The sequence below is a fragment of the Mustela lutreola genome, chromosome 6 (assembly GCF_030435805.1).
Source record: "Mustela lutreola isolate mMusLut2 chromosome 6, mMusLut2.pri, whole genome shotgun sequence".
NCBI lineage: Eukaryota > Metazoa > Chordata > Mammalia > Carnivora > Mustelidae > Mustela > Mustela lutreola.
In genome coordinates, this window is record NC_081295.1 from 158768117 (window position 1) to 158795515 (window position 27399).

Consider the following 27399-nt stretch of genomic DNA (forward strand, 5'->3'; position numbering starts at 1 on the left):
ACACACACTCACACACACACACACGCCCTTCCCTCCCATGAACACACACGCCCGCACGGCCTCGCCACCACACAAAGGCCAGGAGCCCGCGGGAGCTGTCCAGAGGCCTGCACGTCCCGCAGGCTCCGGGCTCCGGCCCCCCACTACCCAGAAACTCTGACAGGCCCGGCCGGAGTGGAGAAAGACACGGTCGGCTCCAGCCCGCCGCAGGCTCCTTTGTCTCCCTGCGCCCTTCTACTACGTCCATTTCTCTGCCCACGCTCCCCTCCGCGGCTCCCGCCCGCGGTCCTCCCCCGAGCTGCCGGCCCAGGGCAGCTAGGCAGAGCGGCTGGGCCGCGGGAGGCGCTCGAGGCGCCCGGCCTTCACCCGCCTCCTCCGCCCTTCGCGGTCTGACCTCAGCTTCTCTCCCTCCCACCTGCCTCGCTCCCCTCGTGGCCCCGGCCCCCGCCTCCCTGCTCTCACCCCGGTCCGCAGCGGCCTCCCCGTGCAGCCTTCCTTCTCCACCTGCAGCCCCGCGTCCCGGCCCCGCGCCCGCTCCTCCGCCTTCGGCTCGGGCCCCTCGCCCCCACCCGGCTCGGGTGCGCGCCCCAGCCTGCCCCCCCTGCCCGCCGCCGCCAACCCCCCCCCCCCCGCCGCCGTGGGCGGTCCAGGGCGGGGCCGGGATCGGGGCGGCTCCCGGGGTTCGGCTTGTGGGAGGCGCCCTCGCCTCGGTCCCCCCTCCCCCCGCCCCGTCTTCTCCGCACCCTCCTTCCTCCCTCCGCCCGGATCCTCCCCCGGTCCCCGGCGCCGCCTCCTTCGCTCCCGGCTCCCGCTCCCGCGGCCGCCGCCGCCCCGGGAAGGAGAGACCGGGGTGGGGTTTGGGGGAGCGCGAGGGGAGCGAGACCCCGGCCGGGCAGGAACCCGGATTCGCGGGGAGGAGGGCTGGGAGGAGGGGAAGGCTGAGGAGAAAGGCGGGGGAGCGGGAGCGGGAGGAGCGGCCGGGCCTGGGGCCTAGAGGCCGGGGAGCCGGGGAGCCGGGCCGGCGCGCCGAGGTAAGAGCCGGGCCGGGAGCCGGGCTCCGAGAGGGGCGCGCGGGGGAGGGCCGCGCCGGGGCGCGCGGGGCAGCGGCCGGGGCGCGCGGGGACGCGGGGCTCGGAGAGCCGCGGGGGCCGGGGGAGAGGAGGTGGTTAGAGGTGGAGTCCCGGGAGGGTGGGGGGCCGAGGGAGGCAGGAGGAGGGTGGGGACAGGCGCTCTCTCCTCCCCCCCTCCCCGCGCCGGGCTCCGCCCCCGCCTCCTCCGCGGGGCGCGCGTCTGGTCCGCAGGCGGAGCCGGGTCGGAGCCGGGTCGGAGCCCGCGAGGCCGGGCGAGCGAGGCCGGGCGAGCGAGGCCGGGCGGCAGCACCCCACCCCCACCCCCGCGCGCCGGGCTGGGCCGCACCGGCGGAGCTCGGTCCGGTCCTCACGGCCGCCTGTCACTCAGATGCTGCTGCTGCTGCTGCTGCTGCCGCCGCTCTTCCTCCGGCCCCCGGGCGCGAGCGGGGCGCAGACCCCCAACGCCACCTCAGAAGGTGCGCCTTCTCCGGCGACCTCGGGCACCCCCACCACTCCGCTGTCCTTGCACCCCTTTTCTGGTCCTCATTACCATCCCGTCAGCCCTACAGAGATAGCATCCCGGCCTGGCCGTCCCGTCCGCCCGGCCCCACGTCAGCACCCTGACCCCCTTCCCCTCACCCCGCCTCCGACCCAGCACCCCTTCTTCTCTGCCCCACGTCACTGCATCCGCCGCCTTTCGGTGACCCTGCATTGTCTTCTCGACCCCAGCCCTCCTTCCTGCCCACACTGCTGCCGGGGTGGAGGAGAAGCCTCCCTTTACTCTCCTCCTAATTTACTCAGAAATCCTCCTATAGCCTGTTTGACCAGCTCACCGGCACACTGGACCCTTTCACGAATTCCCAATCTTCCCACTACCCCCAGACAGCGCGCTTCCCTCCTCACCTGTGAGCTCTCATTGGCCTTAGCCCTTGCTCAGGGCTCCCCGTTTAGCCCAGGGTTCTGCACCCATCCCCCGCATCCCCCTGGGGCTCTGGTCTGCCACCTGCCCACCGACCACGCCCTAGGCTCCTGTGCTTCCCAAAGCGGGCTCTGCCCGCCTCCCACCCCTCTCTGACTCCTGGGACTCACCCCTCAGGTTGCCAGATCATACACCCGCCTTGGGAAGGGGGCATCAGGTACAGGGGCCTGACCCGGGACCAGGTGAAGGCTATCAACTTCCTGCCCGTGGACTATGAGATAGAGTATGTGTGCCGGGGCGAGCGCGAGGTGGTGGGGCCCAAGGTCCGGAAGTGCCTGGCCAACGGCTCCTGGACGGACATGGACACGCCCAGCAGATGCGGTGAGTAGCCTGGGAAAGCCCCTCTTCTCTTCAAGACCCCTCGAACTTAGCATGATTGCTTACAAGTCAGCACTTTAAATCCACTGCAACAAAATCCAGATTTGTTCATGGAGCGGACACGGTGTGAGAAGGATTTTACTATGCGCACTTGGAGGGAGTCAAGTTAGCAGCGCACACCTTTCATTTCATCTCATCCTCCCTGCGTTAGGCCACGGACCCTCTGATAAAATGCTCATCTTGTGAGTTCTTTTCTTTGAGGAGGATTAGTGGCAGATTGTGCAAAACCACTCAGAATGATTTCGTGGCATTTTTGAATACCTCTGTCTCCAACGCAGAGATCATATACACACAAAGCAAAACCCTGTTTGACATTAGTGTAAGTCACCTATAACAAGGAGGGTAAATCTGTGCATCTTAAGTTACATCCATCCGCCAGGGACCCGCCCCCTGCCGGGGACCCGCCCCCTGCCGCTGACTTTGGAGAGACCCCTTCTATGTGCTTATAGCTCCATCTCGGGTTCCTACCTCGGAAAGGCTTTTTCCTTTTCCTGTGGGTAATGTGTGGATGCTTCCAGGCTTCAGGCGGGAGTGGAAGCTAGAGAGGCAAGTCCTTTGCACCCCTGATTTCCTGCAGAGGACGACGCTTGAGGCCCCAAGGCCTCATCGGAGGTCCCTCCCTGCTCTTTAAGGGGAAGGAGCCTTCCCCAACGCGCCTCTCTTTCTCATTTTTCGTATCTCTCCACAGTCCGAATCTGCTCCAAGTCCTATTTGGCCCTGGAGAACGGGAAGGTTTTCCTCACGGGTGGGGACCTCCCCGCTCTGGACGGAGCCCGGGTGGATTTCCGATGTGACCCTGACTTCCATCTTGTGGGCAGCTCCAGGAGCGTCTGTAGTCAGGGCCAGTGGAGCACTCCCAAGCCGCAGTGCCAGGGTGAGGGACTGGCCGCCTGCTTGCCGCCGAGGGCGCTTGCGGAGGACGGGAGCAGGGCGGGAAGGGCGGGCGGGAAAGGATGGGGAGCTGTGCGAGATGGGGGGCTGTGGGGGACTGGAGGTGAGAACCCAACTCTGCTTCCCCTCCCACCTGTCTGCGGCCCCCTTCTGCAGCCCCAGTGCCCACTTTACCTACACTGGAGCTTCTTTCCTCCATCTCCCTCTTTTCATATCCCCTCCCTGCTCCCAAATCTTCACATGGTCTCTTCCTTTTTGAGTCTCGCCCTCTATTAACTTTCTTAAGGCTTGAATACTCCAGTTTGCCCTAGCCTCAGCCCCTTTCTCTAAACTTAGAACTTTCTATGCATAACTCTCCTCTACAACGGATTCCTCTCCGCTTGTTATATAACTGGATTATTGTAAAGACTCAGAAATAAATCATATGTCATACTTAGAAAAAATGTTAAGATTGGAAAGAATATCTGGGGTGGAAAATTATCAGGGTAAAAATTAAAAAGACTTAAAATTGGGGGCAGAACGGTCAGAGCACTAAGGACCACCCAGGGATGGGGGAGGGGCAAGGGACAGGCCTTTTCTGGAATTCTCAGACAACCCCCACCATTCCCAAGGGACTCAGTCTTGTGTCCAACCCCTTTTTTGGGCATTTCGTTCTGCAGGATCCCCCATTTCCTGGGCACCCGGATTCTCCCTGTGTAGTCTTCTCTGAGGGATACAGGCATACCTCATGCTTCCCCCACTCTTGTAGACTCTTCCAAGGTTCTGAACCTGGCTTTCCTCCCTTAATGTAATTATTCTGCGTGTAGTTTACCGTTCCGTTCCGGAAATTCAGAGCCCCATCCGGGGGTGGGTTTACCATCAAGCTACTGCGGTTTCAGCGTCAGGGACCCTCATTCACACAGGGTTCTTCTTGTGCTGTAATATAATGTGTTCGCATGGTCATAGCTTTCGTAAGAAATGCAAAAGTAAGATTTTAAAGGCAATGGTTTAAAATCAATTGTATTTGTATTTTTTTCTCTTAAAGAGAGACCCCTGCATTTAATAATATTTAGGCTCCACAAAACCAGGATCTGCCCGTGTCTTAGCTGTTGGCACTCCTGTCTCAAATTCTGTTGTCCTATGAAAAATAAAAGAAGAAAACCGGCAGGTCCTGACCCACAGCCCCACCTTGCTCTTATCCCCAGGCACCCTCCCCTCAGAAACGCAGGCTTCTGCTCTACCCGGTCCTCTCCGGCCTGGACAGGTGTGGGAGGGGGCTGGGGATCTGGCCGGGGAAGCCGGGCGCCAGTGGTAACTCTTCTCTGATCCCCGTCTTTCCTGCTGCCAGTGAATCGAACGCCGCACTCAGGTGAGATCATAAACCCTCATCTCGCGCACTGCAACCCCCTTGCCCCCCACTCTTCACCCTCCATCCCCAGGGGTGCTGCCCCGAGGCTGTGGGGTCTCGTCCTTCTGCCCGCGACCCGCCCCCGTCCCAGTTCGCGGCCGGCCCCTTCTTTCCCTACCTGTTTTCTGCCTCCAGTGCCGGTTTTCTGCGAGGCCGCGGTCCCTCCCAACTCCCCGCTTGGCTGCCCTGCCCCGGGCTCCGCCTCCTCCCAGACTCCGCTCGGGCCAAAGGGCAGAGCCGGGCCGGCGGCGGGGGGCGCGGGCAGACCCCGGCCGCCCCGCGCTGCCGTCTCCCCCCGGCCGGGCCCGGCGCTCCCCGCTTCGGCTCCTCCGCACGCCGTCAGCCTTCCCCTTCTCGCAGCGCCCACCCCTTCCCGAGCTCCGTCTCCCCAGCCCCGGGTTCCCGGCCTGCGCCCCATCACTCCCCTTCACGCCACCCCCATCCCACCCAACCGCCTCTCTCCTAAGCCGCTGCCATCGCCCTGTGCCCCGCACCCCCGGCCCGGCGCCCCAGCCGTCCGCACCCCCGACTGAGACGCGCGCCCCGCCGCCGTCCTCCGCGTCTCCATCCCGGCGCCCCCGCGCTCCGGCCCTCCCCGCCCTCCCGGCACGCCCCTTCCCCTCTCGGCTCCTCCCCGGCCGCCCCTTAGGTGGGACCCCCCTTCCGCGTCCGGGCCTCTTCCGCGGGGGGTCGCGTCCTCCGCCCCGCCCCTCCGCCTGTCGTTCCCACGGCGGCGCGCGCCTCCCTCCCGCCCCTCCCCCCCGCAGCTGCCGCGCGCCGCGCGTGACGTCAGGGCCCCCTCCCCGCCCGCCGTCTCCTCCTCCTCCTCCTCCTCCTCCTCCTCCTCCTCCCCTCGGTCGGTCGGTCAGTCCGCGAGGAGAGTCCGCGGTGGCGGTGGCGGTGGCCGCGGCGGGAGCGGGAGCCGCGGGGGCCCTAGGAAGCCGACCTTCCCCGCTTCCCTGGGGCCCTCGCCCCCTCCTCCCTGCACGAGCCGGGATGGAGGCGCCTCCTCGACACCCCCTCAGCAGCCCTCCCCAGGAAAAGTGTCCCCCCTGAGCTCCTCCCCCTCCCCAGACAGCCCCTCTCCCTCCCGGCCATGGGTCCGGGGGTCCCCGCTCCCCGGGTGCGGTGGCCGCTGCCGCTGCTGGTGGTGATGGCGACGGGGGTGACTCCGGTGTGGGCCTCCCACTCCCCTCATCTCCCGCGGCCTCACCCGCGGGTCCCCCCGCACCCCTCTTCAGAACGGCGCGCAGTGTACATCGGGGCGCTGTTCCCCATGAGCGGGGGCTGGCCCGGGGGCCAGGCCTGCCAGCCCGCGGTGGAGATGGCGCTGGAGGACGTGAACAGCCGCAGGGACATCCTGCCGGACTATGAGCTCAAGCTCATCCACCACGACAGCAAGGTAGCCCCGGACGTGGGAGTGGGCGGGCGGCGGGGGTCTGGGGGGCAGGAGCCGGCCGCGCGCGCGCCTCTGTCCGAGGGACTCGGGATTGCGAAGCGGACCCCTCCCACGTGTGACTAGCGGGAGAGGGGCTGGGGGTGCGCAAGCCTGGGGACAGTCACAGGGGCTTCAGGTTCAAGATGAGGGTCTAGGGGCTTAGGAGGGTGAATCAGGATGTGGGGCAGACCCTTCTGCTCCCCAGGACGCAGGGAAGTGGGGGGAGGGCTGGGGAGACTGGTGGTGGATTTAGGGTACAAGCTGATCTCGGTCGCGGCGAGTCCACTAACCCTGGGATGGGTTCCGGGGATGGAGGAGGTGTCAGGGGTGAGCTGGAGCAGGGCTTCCGATTTACCATGGTAACAAGGTAATCTTGGCAGCAGGTTGGGACCGAATAAGGAAAAATTTGAGGGACTAGAGCGCTCTGGTTTATTTGTCACAACAAGCGGTGGGGTAGCTGTGAGCCCTGTCCTGCCGCGGATCCCCAGACTGTGGGATATGTGGCATACCATGTTCTGGAAAAGCGAATGGTCCGGGGCTGGGCAGAGGCACTGGGAGAATGAGCGGATTAGAGGTGCGCGCAGGAGCCCTCCCAGTCGGGTGGGGAAAGGGGGGCGTCTGGACAGAGGCAGGAGAGGGAGCAGGAAAGAATGGCAGTAGGGCAGGGGGCCGATGAGGAGGTGTGGGGCAGAGCTCAGTTCTTGGGCGTTCTGTGGAACTTGGGTCTTAAGTTGAAATCTTCCTTACAGCCTTGTGGCCTCCAAGATGTGAGGAGGAAAGTAGGCTGTAGGGGGAGGGCGGGAGGGGGGGAGGGAAGGGGAGAACATCTGGGTGGGGGGGCACGGCGTGGCCCCATAAGATTCCTTCCCCACCCTGTCCCCTGTGAGGGACTGGGAGTGTGGGGACGGATGTGGCACAGGGGAGGAAGGAGACTTGGGACCTCAAGTTTACCTTCTCTGACGTGCAGCCCCAGCCCTTCACGGGGCGGGAGGTGAGGTTGTGGTCATTTCTCCTGGGTGCACCCAGCATGTGTCCTCATTCTTTCGAGCAGCTGTCTGCATCGAGAAATGGGTTTGTGAGGGAGGAGCGGGCGGAGTGGGGTCGAAGGTGGGGTGCCTGGAGAAAAGAGAGCACACGGACTGTTGGCAGCTTGGAGAGAGGACCTCAACCCCCTCCCGACACTTTGGCAGGGATTTCCAAACTTCCGTGTACACAAGGTTCACCAGAGGCCTGGGTTTAAAACAGATTCGATGAACTCCATGGTCAGGAACGAATCCCAAGAATCTGCATTTTTACCATTATTCGTCCTGTCCTGGTATGCCTAAGTAGCTGTCCCCAGGGTCCTTGTCGGCGAGCAGCAGCACCCAGGGAAAAAAATTAGGTGTTGTCGGAGAGGCAGGGAGAGGAGCAGAGGGTCGGGTCTGCTGGAGGTGGGAGCCTGCAGAGAGAAACTAGGAGGGATGGGTGCCAGGGTCAGGAGAGGGGGTCCCAGGGATCCTGGGAGCCCCATAGCCCCGTGTGTGAGCTCTGTGACAGGTGAGTCCCCGGAGGTGCTGGGGAGCAGATGGGGGGCCTGGGAGAAGGGAGATGGAAGAAGCAGGGAGGGAGAGCGGAAAGCAGGCAAACTGGAACGTGTGGTTTCCTGCCCGCAAATCCGGAGGCTTCGCAGAAGACAGAGCGGAGGAGAGGCGGAGAGGAAGTCTCCTGGGGAGGGGGTGAGAATCAGGGAATCTGCAGGGAGGACCTGAGTGTGGAAGAGAGAGAGTCGGGGAGGAAGGAGCAGAGCCCTGGGTCAGCCTGCGTCCTCGCCCTGTGTGTGTGTTGTGTGTGCTCTTACGTGTCCCTGTTCCCGCCACCCTTTCCCAGGCTGCAGGGGTACTGGGCTAGGATCTGGGGTAACGTGCTAGGGCAGTGTGGGACGGTGGGGTCCAAGAATGGCCGAGATGCTCCGAGAAGCCAGGGGGAGGGCAGAATCTTCACAAACACCCCTTCGCTGGGGGCCGCAGAGGTTCCTTCCTGCTCTGCCAGCGCCCCTTCTCCAGCTGCCCACGGTGTCTCAAATGTCAGGCCCCAGTGGGAAGTGAGCAGGCTCTAGGGGCCTTCCTTATTCCTGCGTGGCCGTCCCCAGCCCCCTGTGCCGCCTGCCCTGGCTCCCCACGGCCTTCCGTTTCTCCTCGACTTCCTCTGGGGCTCCAGCAGCTTCTGAAATGTCATCCTCCAGCAGGAGGGGAACAGGCAGGGGGACACCATGCGGCTCTTCCTCCCCATGTCCCTTCCCTCCTGACTCTCTGCATTGTTTACTTTCCCCATCTCCCTGCCCCTCCCTCAGGCACCCCTAAAAGCATCTGGTTTGTTGAGAACCTCACGCTGTGTGTTCTCCCCAGGTCTTCCTCCCCTGTTTCTCCCCCACGGCCACCCCCTCCAAAGCGCCTCTTTTTCTAATGGACCCGTCAAATGTCAGGGCCCAGCAGGAGGGGAGGGATAGCCAAGCACGACTCCCTAGTGACCTTGTTCCCTGTTGTCCTCGAGTTTATTTATCACTAGCCTGGAAAAGAGAGGAGCAGGGGACCAACAGGGGCCCACGGAGAGGGGGTTTGCAGAGGCAGAAGGAGGGATTTCCATAGCTGGGCTCTGAGGAGGCTGTCTGCGGACTTGGGGGGTTCATTCCTGCAGACTCTTTCCTAAAACTCGCAGACCTTGGGAGCTTAGAAACATGGGGAAGGGGACAGGGTGACCGAGGAAGGGAGGAAAGGTGCTCTTTGCGGTGATCGTGGTGGAGGTGTGCGCAGGAGAGGACGGGGCTGAGGGCGCAGGGGAAGACGAGGGGCGGGCTTGGGACGTGAGGGGAGCCCAGAGACTGGACAGGGAGGAGAAGAACGTGGTGCTGATGACGGGGGCGGGGGGTACTTGAGAAGGGACTGGATTGCTGGGGACCCCCGACGCTTACCCCCACCCCTTCAGTGTGACCCAGGCCAAGCCACCAAGTACCTGTATGAGCTGCTCTACAATGACCCCATCAAGATCATCCTTATGCCCGGCTGCAGCTCCGTGTCCACGCTCGTGGCCGAGGCTGCCAGGATGTGGAACCTCATCGTGGTAGGCCGGGCTTGGAGGGCTGAGAATGGGGGTTGCCGGTGGGGGGCACTCCCGGGACTCCCAGGCCGTTGCGGCCTCGTCCAGCGGTGGCCCGATGGCCGCAGCTCCCCGCTCTTCCTCAGCAGGACCTGAGCTGCGGGCCTGTGGGCCGTGGGAGCCGCTGCACACAGGGCCGAGGTGGGCGGGAGGCTTGGGGCAGCCAGCAGGGTCACAGAGGAGCTGTGGGCGAGCCTGTCCCGCACCATGTCCCTGTCCTTCAGCTGTCCTACGGCTCCAGCTCACCGGCCCTGTCCAACCGGCAGCGCTTTCCCACATTCTTTCGAACTCACCCGTCCGCCACGCTGCACAACCCCACGCGCGTGAAGCTCTTTGAGAAGTGGGGCTGGAGGAGGATCGCCACCATCCAGCAGACCACGGAGGTCTTCACCTCGGTGAGCAGGCCTGCGTCGCCGGCCCCGCGCCCGGAGGGGTGGCCAGGGCTCCTCCCGGACACAAGAGCCTGCTTCTTTCTTCTCTTCTCTTTTCTAATATTTTTCTTTATTTCTTTCACAGAGAGAGAGGGAGAGTGTGTGTGTGCGCACGAGCAGGGGGAGGGGCACTGGGAGAGGGAGAGGCAGGCTCGCAGCCGAGCAGGGACCCCGATGCCAGGCTGGATCCTGGGATCGAAACCTGAGCCGAAGCCAGACCCTTAACCGACTGAGCCACCCTGGTGCCCAAAGAACCTGTTTCTTTATCAAAAGCAAACACATTCTGAGTGGTTAAGTGCATGTTCTCTCTGGAGCCAGAGGAATAAACAGAGCTAGGTTTTCAGGATCCTTTCCAAGTTTTTGGTTTTAGGACACGTTTTTCCCTTTGATGATCCCTTTCCCAGACAGGTAGACCCCAAATGACCCACTTCCATTAAAGTAGGTTCACTCCAAAGTTGATGTAAGAGAGGGAATATAAGATACGAACAAATTCCAGACCCTCGGTGTGTGTGTGAGAGAAAGAGAGAGAGAGAGAGAAGGAACAGTGAGAACAGAAGGGAACAGAGAAGGAGGCAGAGAACGGAAAAGGGAAGGGGGCGGAGAGACAGGAGGCGCGGGAGCGGGAGAGGAAATGCAGGGCTGGGCGCCGGGGAAGACAGTCCGGTCCTCTCACGTCTCCCCGTCTTCGGACACCCCACCCTCCTTACATTCAGTGTGAGGGAGCTGCAGCTGCACCCCCTGGAAGCCTCCCCAGTCCCTCCGCGATTCAGGGCATCCTTCTCTGACGCCTCTGTCCGCGCTTCTGGCCCTTGAGCGGAGACCGTGCTGTGCGCACCAGACCGGTCGTGCTCACCCTGCGTCTTCTCTCCTTTCCCCTGCCCTCGCTGCCTGGTGGGCGTGGGGTGAGTGGCGCCACTTCCCGGGACACAGACCCACAGGAGGGGCTCCCGCGCCTTCCTGGGTTGAGTCTGGGTCCGGAGGCCGCAGACCCTGCCCTTGCCACCCTCCCTGGCCCGGGGACAGGCGTGCCGGGAGCATGGTTCAGAGCTGCCCCTCCTCCTGCTCGTGCAGTCCCCACCATGCTCTCTGCTCTTGACCCCACTGCACGCCTCACATCTTCTGCATTTCCTGCTCATTCCCACCCAAGACTCTGGACGACCTCGAGGAGCGAGTGAAGGAAGCTGGAATCGAGATCACTTTCCGCCAGAGCTTCTTTTCCGACCCGGCTGTGCCCGTCAAGAACCTGAAGGTGTGCTGCTTGGGAGCGGGGGGCTCTGCCCGTGGAGGGGCCAGGTGGGGGGCATGGAGATCGGAGAGGAGAACCAGGCAGGGGCACGTGGGTTTCGTTTGTTTTTTGTTTTTCTGTGTCCTGCTATAATTAGAATATAACATCGTATAAGCTTGAGGTGTGCGAAGCGTTGGTGGGTGAGTTTTCATGTACACACATGCACAGAGTGCGGCCGTGCGTCCTGGGAGGAGTCGCACTGTGCCTCGTGTGCAGTCACACATCGCACACGGGGGACGGACGGCGCCGCGTAAGCCGACCGTTGGCGGGACGCATGGGTGTGCGGCAGTGCGGTTGTGGGACTGCCGCCCTCGCGTGCGCCGGCAGTTCCGGTTCTGGCACATTTCTACTCTTCGTCCACTTGGCACTTGCCCAGCACCCCGTGAGCAGACCCTGCACTGAGCTCTCCGGGGCAGGGAATCCAAGGGGTGGAAGTGCTTGGGAGTTTCCGGGCGGCTCTTCGGAGCTGTTTCTCTCTCTCTGTAGCGCCAGGATGCCCGAATCATCGTGGGACTTTTCTATGAGACCGAAGCCCGGAAAGTGTTTTGTGAGGTAGAGTTGGCCTCCGGAGCGGGAGGGGCCTGGGTGGGCTCTGCCCCCGGCTGTCTGATGGGGTCTCTCTGCTCGGGTCGGTAGCCGGCTGTCTCTTGGCTCCGACTCCGTCTCTTGGCTTCTCGCACCCAGCACGTTCTCCGGATCTCCGTTTCCTCCCCCTTAGTGTTCCCCAGGATCCCCCGGACCCCATCTTTCCTGACCGGCTGGGGAGGAGCTTAGAAGGAGGAGTCCCCGAGCGGCTCCTACGCCCGCCAGGACTTGTAGAGTCCTCTCTGCAGTTCCCTGCTTTCTGATTCCCGAGAGGCTGGATCGCGTCAAGGGGATTAGGCCAGAAGGAGCCCCAGAGCCCCAGCCCTGCTCGTTCTCTGCACCCAGGTGTACAAGGAGCGGCTCTTCGGGAAGAAGTACGTCTGGTTCCTCATCGGGTGGTACGCTGACAACTGGTTCAAGATCTACGATCCGTCCATCAACTGCACAGTGGATGAGATGACCCAGGCCGTGGAAGGCCACATCACCACCGAGATCGTCATGCTGAACCCTGCCAACACTCGCAGCATCTCCAACATGGTGAGCGCGGGGGCGGGGCGCCTCGTGGGGGCGGGGCGGGAGTGGACCGCACAGGCCCAGGAGGGCACGCGGGCTTGTCTGCACCGCGCTTCCTGCGGCTTCCACCTCGGCTCTGACTTCCTTGAGCAGGAATGACAGAGAGAGGGTCGGGAGTGGTGTGTGTGCGAGGCCTCTGATGAGAGGAAGGGCTGTTACCGTGGCAACGAGGAGCGGTTGGAGAGAAGTCAAAGGAGGGAGAGGTGTTGGCGACAACACAGACGCGTGTGCACGCACACCTTGACATGAGGGCTGTTCCTGAGCAGGGGTGCAGACGCTTGTGCACGCCCACCTTGACACGAGGGCTGTTCCTGAGCAGGGGTGCAGACGCGGGTGCACGCACACCTTGACACGAGGGCTGTTCTCGAGCAGGGGTGCAGACGCGTGTGCCCGCACACCTTGACACGAGGGCTGTTCCCGAGCAGGGGTGCAGACGCGTGTGCACGCACACCTTGACACGAGGGCTGTTCCCGAGCAGGGGTGCAGACGCGGGTGCACGCACACCTTGACACGAGGGCTGTTCCCGAGCAGGAATGCGGTTTGTTTTCTCAGGGACTTCCGCGTCCTTTGCAGTTGCTTAATCCTCACTCCTGACTGATACTCAATTAGCTTGGCTCCCGATGTTTTTTTTAATGATCCTTTTTTAGAATTTTAAATGTACAAGGGACTTTTGAAATCCGTTTGTTCCCGGGAGCTGATTGGTGACAGGTCTGGGGCTAGCAGCCACGTCGTCTGATCCGGGAAGGCCGGGCAGCTGGCAGGCGAGGGGCACGAGTGAGCGCGGCACGCAGCTGAGGCTCTGTTCTGCTCAGGGTTCTGGCTGGCGGAAGAAAGGGATCTTGGGCAAGCTGAGGAGGCAGCCTCCGTGTCTGCATATTTTCGCCAGGGGTACCCCAGGCCTGGAAGACCTGTTTTGGGAAGCACACTAGGGGCGAGTTCATGGTTGTAAAGCCCCAAATAGACCGTGTCGAAAACAGAGGTGTCGTCATAATTGCTTTTGCGCAGTAACCCAGGAATCAGGGACCTGGTTTTTGTGACCTCCTGGCCAAGCTGGCTGGGGGTTTCTCGTGTCCATTCTACGGACCAGGAAACTGATGCAGAGAGGTTGAGGGACTTGGCACAGGCTCCGAAACTGCTGAGTGGGGAAGCCAGAACTGACCCCGTTTGAGTCTAACTCCAAACCCCTCTGCCATGTTGCTGCCATGGGGCATCCGGAAGCCCGACAGAAGAGCCTGTGCCTTTGCCGGCGACACTGTCTGGCAGGCGGCAGCTCCTGAGCCAGGGAAGAAGACGACTCAGGCCGTCTGTCCTCATGGTGGGCTGTGTCCGCAGACTCTGATTGTGGACACTGTCCTGGGGAGTTCTGAGGGACTTCATGTTTCAGGTGTCGTGGTTGAAACATAGCCTGGAAGATTCTGGAGGGTCACTTCCCTGTAGAGCACCTGAGAAGCGAGTCATCCGGGAGACCTTCAGAAGTAAAGGAGCTGGCCCCAAAGCCGAGAGGCTTATCGGCACCCCGAGCCCGGGATCTGCCCCACAGCAGGGAGCTAAAGGAGCCCCTGGCAGGGAGCAGGGACCGGGGGAGGGGTGTGGATGGACGTCTGGGCTCTGGAGCTGACTGCGCCGGAGGGTCGTCTTTCTGGCTCTGGGTCTATAGAGAAACGTGGTGCCTTTGGGGCCTTTGGGGCCCTAGAGCTTCTAGGGACAGCAGGTCTGTGTGGTCGCTGGAAGTGCCTCCTGGGAGAGCGAGGATTTTCCAGGGGGCAGAGCAGTCGTAAGGACTGAGCAGGGAAGAGATGGTGGATGCATCACGCAGGCCCAGGAGAGGGAGATGAGAAGCTAGGGCTGGACCTGGGACCCAGAGCGACGCAGACTGGGTCTGGAAGAGAAGCAGAGCTGCTGTCGCTTTATTTGGGCCCTCGTGCTCCGACATTACTGGCCTGGAGGGTGGGTGAGGACAGATTACTGGGCTCTTCCTTCACAAGTCCTGATGCGGGGGGTCTGGGCCTTTCCAGCAGGTTCCCTAGGGCTGTTGATGCTGCTGATCTGAGACCACATTTTGAGAACTGTTGGCTGGAGCAATGTCCAGAGACAGTTTGGTCGTCACAACCGGTGTCTAGCGGGTGAAGGGGCATGCTTCCCGGCAGCCTGTAATGCAGAGGTCCGTGCCCCACAGCAAGGCGTTCTCCTGATCTGAATGTCAGTCGTACAGGGGTGGAGAAACCCTGGCTTAGAAAGGAGCCCGGCGTGGGAGATTGGGTTGCAGTGGTTTTGGGGACCCATGATGGCTCTGGGCTAGAGGGGCAGCTAGGAGGTGGCCTTACCTGGAGATGACATTCTCTTCCAGTTCTCACAGGTTGGGGCAGAGGTCCCGTCAGATCTTGGTACAGTCTGAAATCAGAAGCTGCCTCAGGATGTACACTCGAGGTCAAGGTCAGGCACCCGTCACAGACACAGCCGGCAGGGGCGACAGAAAATGAGGGTCATAATGCTGCCCTTGATTACTTACTGATTTCTGTGGGTTGTGGAAGTTTCGCTGTTTACTTTTTCTGGAGCTGCTTCGCCATGTTTCCACCTGGAAATTTGCAGTGGTGTCTTTGCTGGCCCGAGGGGGAACGATTCTGGGGGTAAGCATGTTTGTCAGGCAGCCTGGAGCCGGGGAAGAGTCGAAGGTCTGGGTGGGGAGAGCACTGTGCAGGCTGCGTGAGTCCCTTTCCATCAGAGGTTCTCGTGGCCCGGCGTGGACGTCGACCTGGAGATGGGACAGACTCGTGACCACTTGGAAGGCGGCCGCGGCCAGCGGCCGAGCAGGCGCTCTTGGGCAGGGAGGCAGTCAGCGTGCCGCGGCGACGCGAGGGTCCCGGGAAGATTGAGGGCACAGAGGCCGGGCTGCATGGGCTTGAGTCCCAGCCCTGCCACGCACGGGCACTCCCGGCAAGCTAAACTCTATGTGCCTGTTTCTATCTACGAATACCTTGAAACATGGAAAAATGCCTGGAACATTGTAAGGAAATATAAATGTTAGGTCTTCTTCTTATTTTTATTTTTTCAAAAAAGATTTTATTTATTTATTTGACAGAGACACAGGGAGAGAGAGACCACAAGCAGTGGGAGTGGGAGAGGGAGAAGCAGGCTTCCCACTGAGCAGGGAGCCCGAGGTGGGGCTCCATCCCAGGACCCCAGGATCATGACCTGAGCCAAAGGCACGTGCCTAACGACTGAGCCACCCAGGCGCCCCCTATTATTATTATTATAATTAAGACTGCTCTGTGTAGGCACTGATGGTCTTTTTTTTTTTTTTTTTTTTTTTTTTTTTTTTTTTTTTTTTTAAAGATTTTATTTATTTATTTGACAGAGAGAGATCACAAACAGGCAGAGAGGCAGGCAGAGAGGAGGAAGCAGGCTCCCTGCTGAGCAGAGAGCCCGATGCGGGGCTCGATCCCAGGTCCCTGGGATCATGACCTGAGCTGAAGGCAGCGGCTTAACCCACTGAGCCACCCAGGCGCCCGGCACTGATGGTCTTAATGAAACATTTCAAGAGGGGCACCTGGGGGGCTCAGTCAGTTAAGCATCTGCCTTTGGCTCAGGCTGTGATCCCAGGGGTCGGGCTTCCTGCTCCGTGAGAAGCTGCTGCTTCCTCTCCTCTCCCCCTGCCTGTGTTTCCTCTCTCCCTGTGTCTGTCTCTGTCGTCAAAGAAATAAGTAAAATCTTTATTTATTTTAATTTTAATTTTTTAAAAGATTTTTATTTCTTTATCTGACATAGACAGAGATCACAAGTCGGCAGAGAGGCAGACAGAGAGAGGAGGAAGCAGGCTCCCTGCTGAGCAGAGAGCCCGATGTGGGGCTCGATCCCAGGACCCTGAGATCATGACCTGAGCCGAAGGCAGAGGCTTAACCCACTGAGCCACCCAGGTGCCCCAATAAATAAAATCTTAAAAAAAACCCAAAGAAACGTTTCAGTGGAAGAATTAAGAGGACTTGGTGAGTCCAAGCCTTCAGTCTCCTGTACTGGGAAGTGTTGGGGAGTGAGGTAAAGTGGACCTCGTCTTAGACATTTTAAATTTTGGATTATTGATCTTAGAGCTCCAGTGGGATGAGATGCTGAGCTGGACTGTAGGTCTGAGCACATGACGGACGTGAGGCTGAGGGCAGGGAGACTTGCAAAGACAAACCGCGACTTGACTTTATACCCAGCGTTTTCTCTATGTTGTGGTTTTCCGGAGCAGCTCTTCGAGGTAGGCAGTGTCGTCCCCATTCTAAAGCTGAATGACCACCCAGTGCAGGTTCCTAACTCGTTTGAGGTCCCTCAGCAGGCGGGTGGATGGGTTGGACCTGAGATCCATCCGTGCATCTGTTTATCTGCCCCATGGACATTTTTAAAAACTTTTTCAGAGCGGTCAGAGTCTGCAGCAGAACTGAGCGGAGGGCGCTCCGGGACCGCACACTTGGACGGCATCCGCCGTCGGCAGCACTGCCCTCAGAGTGCTCCCACCCGGAGTGCGTGGTCTGGGCGGTACCTTCCGTGCGGAAGACAGGTGCGCGGTCCCACGGACCACCGCACACGCCACACACAGTAGCTCCCTGCCGCGATGCCGCAGGCGTGATGCAGTGGGTGTGGTCGGTCTGGGGCCAGGCACGGTGCCGGGAGCAGAGGTGTGCAGGAGCAGAGGTGTGCAGGGGCACGGGCCGTGGTCCTGGCCTCCCGCTTGTGGAGCTGCGGATGTGGTCGGTCCCGGGCTGGTTTTCCAAGGCTGTTTCCGCACGGTCTGTGCCTTGCCCTCCCCTGTCCCGTGTCTTCAGAAAGTTCAGTAGAGAGACAAGTGGGCAGGGCATGGGGAACAGATTTTTTTGTATTCTTCATCTGCTCCCGCCTTCTTTAGAGGGTGAGGCTGTTGGTACATCCCAGATCTCGCCCTGTCTGTTACGGCTGCCTTGCCGAGAGGGGGCCGCCGAGCCTTTCCTTGTGTGGCTTCTGGGAGGTCAGAAAGGCCCGGTGTGTTTTTCTCCATTGCATAGTGGACATTTCCAAACCCTTGAGCAATTTACCTGTGGTTTTTAGCCAAACGAGGTCATTGCCTGGTATAGAAATTCAGGTCTCTTGACCTATTTCATGGGAGAGTTACAGGAGCTGTCCTTGTCTTCAGCTTTCTTGGAGAACAAAGATAGGGGGTGGGGAGGGTGGGCAGGGCCTGAACACCAGCTTTCAATCACGTGAAGAGTGCCTCTGGGGCCCCATCTCCTGAGAACCCTCCAGGGCCTGGGAGCTGAAAGCAGGGGAGAGCACTCAGGGAGGTAGTGCGCTGCTTGGGTCCGGCGAGGAAGGCTCTGCGGGGGCCCCTCTAGGCTGCTGTAGAATCGCAGGGGCTGTGAGGTGCTGGGTCCGGCCCACGGAGAACGTCTGAGCCCCGGGGGGACATCGCCATGCAGGCCCACCTCTCCTTTCTTCTGCCGTCTGTTGTGCAGTGTCCACTCCTTACAACTTTGGCTCCAGTTCTGGACCAGCGGCTGTGTGCCGAGGCTCCTGGGCCACCTCACCCCAGCTCCAGTCCAGCCCCTCCAAGTCCAGCTTTCAAAGTTCCGTGTGCTCCCTCCGATGGCACAACTCCAACCGTCTGTTGGATTACAGGGCTGCAGCCGGGTGGGGAGTGTGCCCCGCGCCCCTGCCAACCGTGCGCCCCATCCTTCCCTCCGCAGACGTCCCAGGAGTTTGTGGAGAAACTGACCAAGAGGCTCAAGAGACACCCCGAGGAGACGGGTGGCTTCCAGGAGGCGCCGCTGGCCTACGACGCCATCTGGGCCTTGGCGCTGGCCCTGAACAAGACGTCCGGTGGGGGCGGCCGCTCCGGCGTGCGCCTGGAAGACTTCAACTATAACAACCAGACCATTACCGACCAGATCTACCGGGCGATGAACTCCTCGTCCTTCGAGGGCGTCTCTGTGAGTGGCGGCGGTCTCCCCGACGCTCCCCTGCGCTCCCCCGAGAGGGCGCACACTCTCCTTTCCTGTGCTCCCGTTAACCTGCGGGATTGGTCTCAGACCCCCAGGCCAGAAAAACCCGCAGGAGGCAAGAGGGGAAGATGCTGTATTCCATTTCTTTCAGCTTCTCCCTCATGGATTTTCAGTCCAGATATTTATGAGTCAGATGAGAATCACAGGATTTTAAAGGAGGAGACAGTCTGAGCGGTCACCTGTCCTTCTCCAAGCGGGGAGAACAGCGGGGTGCCACACCTGGGTCCCACAGCCAGAGGCCGGGGCTCCTGGGGCTCTGTCCGGGGACGCTTCCCACTCAAATCCCATGGGGGAAGCTTCTTTTCCAAAGAAAGAGTGTTTCTAAAATCTAGGGTATGGGCATCTGGGGTATGTCCTATATGCAGGCAAATTCCATAAATAGAATTCATTCAGAGGCTCAGTGACATCAAACACATAAGGATCCAGAGAGGCCCTGAGCTCTCTCCTGGCTCCCGCTTTTATCACCTTTACCGCCTCCTCATGTTCCCGCACGCAGGGTCACGTGGTGTTTGATGCCAGCGGCTCCCGGATGGCCTGGACCCTCATCGAGCAGCTGCAGGGTGAGTTCAGGAGTGTGGGGGCCCATGGGGTCAGGCGGTGCAGGGTGAGCGCAGGGGTGCGTGGGGCCCGCAGGGTTGGGCGGTGCAGGGTGAGCGCAGGGGTGCGGGCTGAGGTCTGGTGGCCCCGCCCGAGGACGGAGATCGGGAGGGTGGCTTGTGCGTGCCCATCTGCCCTTCTCTTTGAACGGGTTTGTCAAGTGTTTACCTAATAAGAAGAGTAAAAAGCTCAGTGGGGGTGGGGGGTGTCCAGGACTGGGAAGGGGCAGACACATTGCCTTCCTCAGGGGCTTCCCTTGTCATTTCGGAAATTTCCCTTTGGGGGCCTGGCTCTGAGGGGCTAACCCCTGTCAGGTGCAGCCTGCGGACTCCAGGCGAGCGGCGTCTGGCAGAGCTGCTATTTTCAGAGGAAACCTACTGCATTTCCTTGCTGTCTAAGCAAGCTTTTCTGATTCTCGGGTCTCCTGTGTAGTCTGGCTTTTCTCACTTGTATCTCCTTAAACGTCAGCACACACGTGTCTGCCGAGCCTCTGCCGGTTGGACTGTCCCCACACCTCCCGGAGCGTGCCCTCTCCTTCTCCCCGCTCCCAGCGGTCCGCACAGCCTCCTTGTGGCCCAAACGCCAGGGCTGTGGGTTGGCTTCTGAGGGAAAAGTTCTGGAACAGGAATTCTTAGGGATGGCTGAACTACCCCCCACCTCATGGCTCTAAGAGGCAGATGCAACTTTCCAAGGAATTAGAACCCAAGCCAACAGAAGAGAAATTTCTAAAATTAAAATGAAAGCCATGGGGAAAATAGATCCTGTGATTCTGTCTGTCATGAGAGGGAGAATCAGCAGAGATGTCGCAGGCTTCCGAAGCCAGAATCGAAGTGCGAGACGATCGGCGGGAGAGGCGTGAGGCTGAGCAGTGGCGTCTCCCCAGAGGCCTCGAACCCCCGAGGTGCTGTCACATACCCATGAGCCTTGGCAGACACCTTGCATTGCCCGTCAGCCAGGTGGCTGACTCGAGAGCCCTCCTGTCCTCCCAGGGACCCCTCGGGGGCTCAGACGCAAGCAGGGAGAGTGACTTGAGGGGAGTGAGAAGCTCGGGCCTGGGCTGGGCTCTTCAGCCTTCCGTTGTCTCCCGCCCAGGGGGCAGCTACAAGAAGATCGGCTACTATGACAGCACCAAGGACGATCTTTCCTGGTCCAAAACGGACAAGTGGATCGGTAAGCGGGTCCTGTCTGTATTCTCCTTCGGTGCCTCTGAGCAAGTAAGACCAGGTGTTGTGCACGTGAACGAAGCTGGGGTGGCAGGTGCCATGCGCTGGAAACGCGCCAAGGAGATGGCTGGGGTCCGGGTTAAGACATTGGTGGGGTATGTTTTTGAAGAGGGAGCGATGCACTAGCAAAAGTAATGTGCCGCTCAGGTACTAGGATCAGAGATGCAGGCGCATAGTGGGTGGCTGGGAAACCCCGTTTGGGTCTCCTACATGTTCTGGTACCTTGATCTATCTGGACCAGCTACTGGAGCTTGGAGTCGCCTCTTCATCCTTCTCAGGAAACTAGTTGCTTAAATTACAGGAGAGGTTGCAAAACCTCCTGGAGTGTCTTCCCCTCGAATGTGCTTTTTAAAGAGACAAAGTAAAAGCAAGTGTTGCCCATGCGCTTCGCGGGCCAAACGACCGGCAGCGGGAAGGACACTCCTGTGGACAGGAGGAGGAAGGACCTGCCGCTGAATCGGGCCGGGCGCGTCAGGGACGGAGCCAGCTGCCGGCTGCCCTACCCGACTGGAAGCTGGTAGCTGCTGGCACTGCTGGAGTTCGGACATATTTTTTTATAATTTGAATTTAGGACAGTATTCTCTACTGCTATAAATGCTGCATGGCCTAAATTATGCTTCTCTTTTTAAAGCTAAGCAAATTGAAATTAGTTTTTTTTTTTTTTTGCTGTGAACTCGTTGACAAATCTGAGTTTCCTCTTGAGAATCACTAGAAGACACTGTTGGGAACATCACCCTGCCGGGGTTGAAGCTCCCAGGTCGGGTTGTCTTCCTGGGGTCCGGAGGCCAGGCAGGGTGCTTCGAAGTCTTAGCTTTATGATTGCACAACCGTCATCTGCAGCTTTGGGGATCTGAGTGCGAGAGACTCACGAGTGTCACCTCTCAGCCGTTCCCTTCTTTCTCTCCCAGTTCCTTTGGGTCGAAAAGACACAAATCACAGAACAGACACTACCAGAAACACCCCAGCTTTGGTGACACATCTTGGCCCCCAGCTCCATTCCCACCTCTCCCTTCCGACTGCTTCCTGAGACCCCGCCACCCCGGGCCGGGCAGCATTGCTCCGCAGCACCCCCACTCAGCATTAAGGGCAGCGAGGGCCCCACGTCCTCAGGGCTAGAGACAGGTGTCCCTTGCCCCTTCCTCTGCCTCATCTTCATGTCCTTGTCCCTCCCCTTACTTCCTGGTGTCATGCAGGAGGGGCCCCCAGCTGACCAGACCCCTCCCCTGGGCCATGCAGGAGGGGCCCCCAGCTGACCAGACCCCTCCCCTGGGCCACACAGGAGGGGCCCCCAGCTGACCAGACCCCTCCCCAGGGCCACACAGGAGGGGCCCCCAGCTGACCAGACCCCTCCCCAGGGCCACACAGGAGGGGCCCCCAGCTGACCAGACCCCTCCCCTGGGCCATGCAGGAGAGACCCCCCAGCTGACCAGACCCCTCCCCAGGGCCACACAGGAGGGGCCCCCAGCTGACCAGACCCCTCCCCTGGGCCACGCAGGAGGGGCCCCCAGCTGACCAGACCCCTCCCCTGGGCCATGCAGGAGGGGCCCCCAGCTGACCAGACCCCTCCCCAGGGCCACACAGGAGGGGCCCCCAGCTGACCAGACCCCTCCCCAGGGCCACACAGGAGGGGCCCCCAGCTGACCAGACCCCTCCCCTGGGCCATGCAGGAGAGACCCCCCAGCTGACCAGACCCCTCCCCAGGGCCACACAGGAGGGGCCCCCAGCTGACCAGACCCCTCCCCTGGGCCACGCAGGAGGGGCCCCCAGCTGACCAGACCCCTCCCCCAGGGCCATGCAGGAGGGGCCCCCAGCTGACCAGACCCCTCCCCTGGGCCACGCAGGAGGGGCCCCCAGCTGACCAGACCCCTCCCCCAGGGCCATGCAGGAGGGGCCCCCAGCTGACCAGACCCCTCCCCAGGGCCACACAGGAGGGGCCCCCAGCTGACCAGACCCCTCCCCAGGGCCACACAGGAGGGGCCCCCAGCTGACCAGACCCCTCCCCCAGGGCCACACAGGAGGGGCCCCCAGCTGACTAGACCCCCCTCTTATCCCTAATGCCATGCAGGAGGGGCCCCCCCGGCTGACCAGACCCTTGTCATCAAGACATTCCGCTTCATGTCCCAGAAACTCTTCATCTCGGTCTCTGTGCTGTCCAGCCTGGGCATCGTCCTGGCTGTGGTGTGTCTGTCGTTTAATATCTACAACTCTCACGTCCGGTAAGTTTACTTTCGGACGCTGTCCTCCTGCTCTCTGCCCTCGGAGACTGTGAGCATGCCCCCGTGTGACTGCCACGTCGTGGGGGGGCGAGGCGTCCACTCTGGCCTGTGCCTTTCCAGTGACCGTGACCACCAAAGGGGGAAACCAGACACATCCCAGCTCCAGAGTAGCTCACCCACAACTACCAAGTTCTTGGGGGACACCACGGGGGCTCTGCTCCATGTGTGCAGGTGCGGGTGCTGGGAGACTCCAGCCTGCCCCTGCTGGGCCCTGGCCCAGGCTGCACCGGCTGGGGCAGGCCCCATGGCTCTGGAGAGCAGGGCCTCCCAGAAGAAGAGGTTAATTCTGCTCCTCGCCCTCCTCCTGTCCCGCCTCTGCCCTAGTTACATCCAGAACTCCCAGCCCAACTTGAACAATCTGACTGCTGTGGGCTGCTCCCTGGCGCTGGCGGCTGTCTTCCCCCTTGGGCTGGATGGTTACCACATCGGGAGAAGCCAGTTCCCCTTCGTCTGCCAGGTGAGGAGGAGGCGGGCAGACTCGCCGTGGACCCTGGCTTTCCCCGCTTGGGAGCCGCTCCTGGAGGCGCGGGGCGCGGCCTTTCCCAGACTGTCCCTGCTCCCCCAGTCTCTGTGGGCTGCCTCCCTTCTTCCCACCCTCCAGACCTTGCTGCTGGGTGGCTCTAGCCAGTTCCAAGGTTGCCATGGCCTGCCTCATGGAGGGGGGCGCTCGGGCGCGGGAAGGGTCTGCACAAAGAACCCTTCAATACTGGCATCTTGGCTGCGGCCTGAGGACGGAGGCCAGGAACTGTGCACTCCTGGGGGAAGGGCAGAGGCAGGGACTGGACCTGACAGCGGGGGCGGGAATGAGGTGCATGCTTGGTTTTGGGGTGTGGGAGGTCCTGGGGCTCTGGGAAAGGCTGGCTTCTGTGGCCACACGTGTGCAGCTCTCTTATGCTGGTGGGACACAGCCCCTGTCCCTGCCCGTCTGTACTCCTCCATCCTGGGCCCTCTCCTGACCGTTCAGCTGGGCACGTGGTGTTGGCACACACAAGCGCACTTCCCCAGAGGCTGTCGCCCCCAGGGAAATGAGTGGGCAGCGGGAGTGGGCACACTGACCTCCGGGGTGTGTGAGAGGTCTGTGCAGCAGAGGCGGGCCGCCGGGGGCCGGCTCCGGAGTAGCTGGGCCCGCACTGGAGTGTCAAGGATGTGCGGGCCTTCCTCAGCGGGAGGCACGGGGGGTCACTCAGGTGGCCTGCGGGGGTCGAACGCCAGTAGATGAGGTGAGCCGTCGGCGAGGCCACAGCCTGCTGGGAGGAAAGGACGAGGAGCCGGCCGGCAGGGGCTGTGTCGTGCAGGGTGTGCCGCCACACCGCAGCCCCGGGCCAGGGGGATTCCGCAGGCGGCTGTCGCAGGGAGGCCCTGCCGGCAGAGGAGGGGGTGGGTGGAAGGAAGCTGCTGGAGGCAGACCCACTCGCCGGCCCCGCGTGCACCCCCGTGGCGCCTGACTGCACTGCTTTGCGCACGGTTGTGCCCTGCTCCCTCTCCTGTCCTAGGCGCGCCTCTGGCTCCTGGGTCTGGGCTTTAGTCTGGGCTACGGCTCCATGTTCACCAAGATCTGGTGGGTCCACACGGTCTTCACGAAGAAGGAGGAGAAGAAGGAGTGGAGGAAGGTGAGCAGCTGCTGCTCCTCGGCCCGCAGGCCCCTGGCTCTCGGGGCTCAGAGGGTTCCCGACCTGCCGGTGCTCTGTGTCCACCCAGACCCTGGAACCCTGGAAGCTGTACGCCACCGTGGGCCTGCTGGTGGGCATGGACGTCCTCACTCTCGCCATCTGGCAGATCGTGGACCCCTTGCACCGGACCATCGAGGTACCCGTTGAGAGGAGGCCCAGGGGGCCGGGGCCTCTGCACGCCTGGGGACCCAGGAGGAGAGCCGCCTCCCCGTGCCCTGAGGAGGCCCAGTGCGGGTGGGGAGGCAGGGGGTGGGGATCCCGGAAGGATGCGCAGACGTCCCAGGCCTCATGGAAAGCCAGGAACACGCCCTTCCCAGGTTCTCGTGAAAGCCCTCCCGGGCCTAGAGTGGGGCCTGGCTTCTGTGCTGAGGGCCGCCTGGGAAAGAGGAGGCCGAGCTGGGCATCAGGACTGAGCAGAGGTGGGGCAGGGAGCGTGACCGGGGTCTCCCCGGGGCCCCATTTCTCCCTTAGACTTTCGCCAAGGAGGAGCCGAAGGAAGACATCGACGTGTCCATCCTGCCGCAGCTGGAGCACTGCAGCTCCAGGAAGATGAACACGTGGCTCGGTGCGCGGCCGGGGGAGGGCCGGCGCCGGAGGGCCCGCGGGAGGAGGGCGGCCTTGCCCCGATCCTTTCTGGAAGGGAGGGAGAGCCGGTCTTCTTCCGTGAGGAGCCGGGGGGCGTAAAGCAGGCTTGGGGCAGAGCTGGGGGCAGAGTGGCCCGTGGGGACTGCCTGACCCCATCCGTCTGGCCGGCTCCCTAGAGTGCGAGCAGGACGGGGAGGCCCGGGGAGGCCTGCACACCGGTGCGGGGTCGGAAAGGGCATGGCCGCCCTCAGCCGGGAGGGGGAGGGCCAGGGCGTGGCACGGCCGTCGCCAGCTCTCCGCAGCCGTCTTCCTGGACCACGGGACAAGTTGCGGGGACAGACAGAGACAGGTGTGCTAGGTCAGGGGGCCGATCGGAAAGGAGCCCCTTCACCCGTGGAGCTCGAAGCTGGAGCAGCAGTGGGTGGCGGGCCTGGAGGGCCCGGGGCTGAGTGGACGCCTGGAGGTCTTGTCGCCAAGCGGCCGTCGCCTCCGCCCCAGGCATCTTCTACGGCTCCAAGGGGCTGCTGCTGCTGCTCGGCATTTTCCTTGCGTACGAGACCAAGAGCGTGTCTACGGAGAAGATCAACGACCACCGGGCTGTGGGCATGGCCATCTACAACGTGGCGGTGAGCCTGGAGCCCTGGTGCTGACCCCAGGGCCGCTGGGGAGGAGTCGGGGCTGGGACCCGTGGGCGGGAGTCTGAAGAAGCCTCTTAGTGCCGCGGGTCTGTAAAGCTCTGCCTGGTGGGTAAAGCCCTGCACAGACACTTAACAGCTCTGCCCGGGGCACACGAAGCAGATATTACCGCCCCCGCACAGGTGAGGAAGCAGAGTGGGGAGGTGAGATGCCGTGTCCCCGGCTCCCAGGCTGGAATCCGAGTCCGCTTCCGGCCAGAGTGCCCGGACGCTCAGCGCTCAGGGACTCCGCTTGGGCCGGTGCGAGGATCCCAGCACAGGGGCTCACCTGGAGCGGGACGTGGTCTGGGATTCTTCCCGCTCTGGAGTTGAGGGTGGCCTGGGGTCTGGAGCCTTTAGCGATGGGAAGTTCCCCCAGGACCTGTCCTCATGGGCTCCCTCCTGGGGGAGGAAAGCCTGGAGGCCCCCAACACGGTGCACCCGCAGGTCCTGTGCCTCATCACTGCCCCGGTCACCATGATCCTGTCCAGCCAGCAGGACGCAGCCTTCGCCTTCGCGTCCCTTGCCATAGTGTTCTCCTCCTACATCACTCTGGTCGTGCTCTTCGTGCCCAAGGTGAGGCGGTGCCCGCTTCCGTCCCCGCAGCCCAGCCCTGCTTCCTGGGAGCCTCTCCTGCTCCTGCCCTCGGGAGGGGCCCCACGGGCCTCGCCACCGGCTGGTCCCGCTCCCCCATCTCATGTGCAGTCCTCGGCCCCCAGATGCGCAGGCTGATCACCCGGGGCGAGTGGCAGTCGGAGGCGCAGGACACCATGAAGACAGGCTCCTCCACCAACAACAATGAGGAGGAAAAGTCCCGGCTGTTGGAGAAGGAGAACCGGGAGCTGGAGAAGATCATTGCTGAGGTGTGGGGGCGCTGGGGGCGCTGGGGGGTGTGGGGCGCCTGCACAAATCTGTGGGCATGGGCCTCTCCCCCCTCCCCTGCCTCCCACTCCTCATTGCCCTGGTCCCTCCTCACCTGATGCCTCTCTTTGCTGCATCGTTCCTGGTGCCTCATGTTGGCGTCTGCTGTCCGTGTTGGCGGCCCTCCCCCGTCCCCCGCTCACACCCCACATTCTTCTCTGCGAGCCCTTCCTCACTTCCCCTTCATCCAACCTCTCCCGATCTCTCTTCCTGCAGAAAGAGGAGCGAGTCTCCGAGCTGCGCCATCAGCTTCGGTCCCGGCAGCAGCTGCGCCCCCGGCGCCACCCCTCGACGCCCCCAGACCCCTCGGGGGGCCTGCCCAGGGGGCCCCATGAGCCCCCGGACAGGCTCAGCTGTGACGGGAGCCGGGTTCATTTGCTGTACAAGTGAGGGCCCCGGGGACCGGGGAGGGGCTGGGAGGAAGGCCTCCTCTGTGGGTCTGGGATCGGCTGGGTCCCCAGGACTGCAGACCCGGCGCGTTTGCTCTCCGCGCTTGCAGTTTTCCGACCGCCGCGCTGGCCGGTTTGTGCCTGGCTGCAGCTTCCTGCCCCGCCGCACCGCGCCCCTTCCCCTCCTGCCCGTGCCCGCCGCAGCCTGGTCTCCTGCCTCCCGCCCACCCTTCCCGCTCTGCCAGCTTCGTCCCCCTGGAGGTGCCCGCCTCCGCCCCGTGCGTGCTCACACTTCCCGACACACACGCGCGTGTGCATGCGTGCTCACACGTGCCTCTCCCTCTGGCGCGCACGTGTGTGCCCTGTCCTCGCCTCCCTCCTGCGCTCCGGGCCCCTGCGCCCGTTGTGTGCCGAGCGGAGGCCTTCCCCACCAGCGCACATCCGTGTTTCCCCCTGCGTTCCCCCGTGTGTGCTCATGGAACCCAGGTACCCTGCCTTTGCACCTTAAGACCATTGTGTCCTCCTAGCAGAGCCCGAGGCGCGCACGCTCCACGTCCTTATGCACTCTCCGCAGCTCACACCCTCCCGTGCTTTCTGCTTGAACCCCCACCCCACCGTCGTGCTCATGTCCACGCTATGTCCACGCTCTGCGTCCTTCCCAGGGCTGCTCCCTTTGGTTTTGTGTTTTTCTGGGGGTACTTGAGGGAGAAGGAATGGGGGCAAGCTTGGGGAGCTGCTTCCAGCAGACAGTTGGTGAGAATCCCAACCACAGGAAGGCTCCCCAACCCCGATGGCTGGCAGGGACAGACGGAGCCACCGGGCAGGAGGGGGCATCCCTTCCATGCCAAGGCGTCTCTTGGGGAGGGATCTCCCCCAGTCTCAATAAACCAGTGAACCGTGTGAC

General features: G+C 62.1%; 1 protein-coding gene across 2 annotated transcripts; it reads left to right on the forward strand.

The window, feature by feature from the left end:
• The first annotated feature begins 900 nt into the window (after nucleotides 1-900).
• On the forward strand, nucleotides 901-27395 carry GABBR1 (gamma-aminobutyric acid type B receptor subunit 1). 2 transcript variants are annotated; one of them, XM_059179553.1, is made up of 23 exons: nucleotides 901-1031; nucleotides 1459-1546; nucleotides 2167-2370; nucleotides 3116-3301; nucleotides 4646-4666; nucleotides 5947-6107; nucleotides 9105-9239; nucleotides 9500-9670; nucleotides 10854-10955; nucleotides 11478-11543; nucleotides 11922-12113; nucleotides 17846-18088; nucleotides 18657-18720; nucleotides 19850-19927; nucleotides 22046-22196; nucleotides 22581-22713; nucleotides 23750-23866; nucleotides 23955-24062; nucleotides 24398-24491; nucleotides 25010-25137; nucleotides 25633-25761; nucleotides 25905-26048; nucleotides 26323-27395. In XM_059179553.1, the coding sequence occupies exons 2-23, from the start codon at nucleotides 1459-1461 to the stop codon at nucleotides 26494-26496; spliced, it is 2889 nt and encodes a 962-aa protein (XP_059035536.1). In that variant the 5' UTR covers nucleotides 901-1031; the 3' UTR covers nucleotides 26497-27395. The 2 variants fall into 2 exon arrangements, with proteins under 2 accessions (XP_059035536.1, XP_059035537.1); XM_059179554.1 differs by lacking the exon at nucleotides 3116-3301.
• Nucleotides 27396-27399: the final 4 nt, after the last annotated feature.

Coding starts and splice junctions, on each gene's coding strand:
- GABBR1 (XM_059179553.1), top strand. CDS start 1,459: ATGCTGCTGCTGCTGCTGCTGCTGCCGCCGCTCTTCCTCCGGCCCCCG. Junction 12,114..17,845: donor CTCGCAGCATCTCCAACATG/GTGAGCGCGGGG, acceptor TTCCCTCCGCAG/ACGTCCCAGGAGTTTGTGGA. Junction 18,721..19,849: donor CCTCATCGAGCAGCTGCAGG/GTGAGTTCAGGA, acceptor TCTCCCGCCCAG/GGGGCAGCTACAAGAAGATC.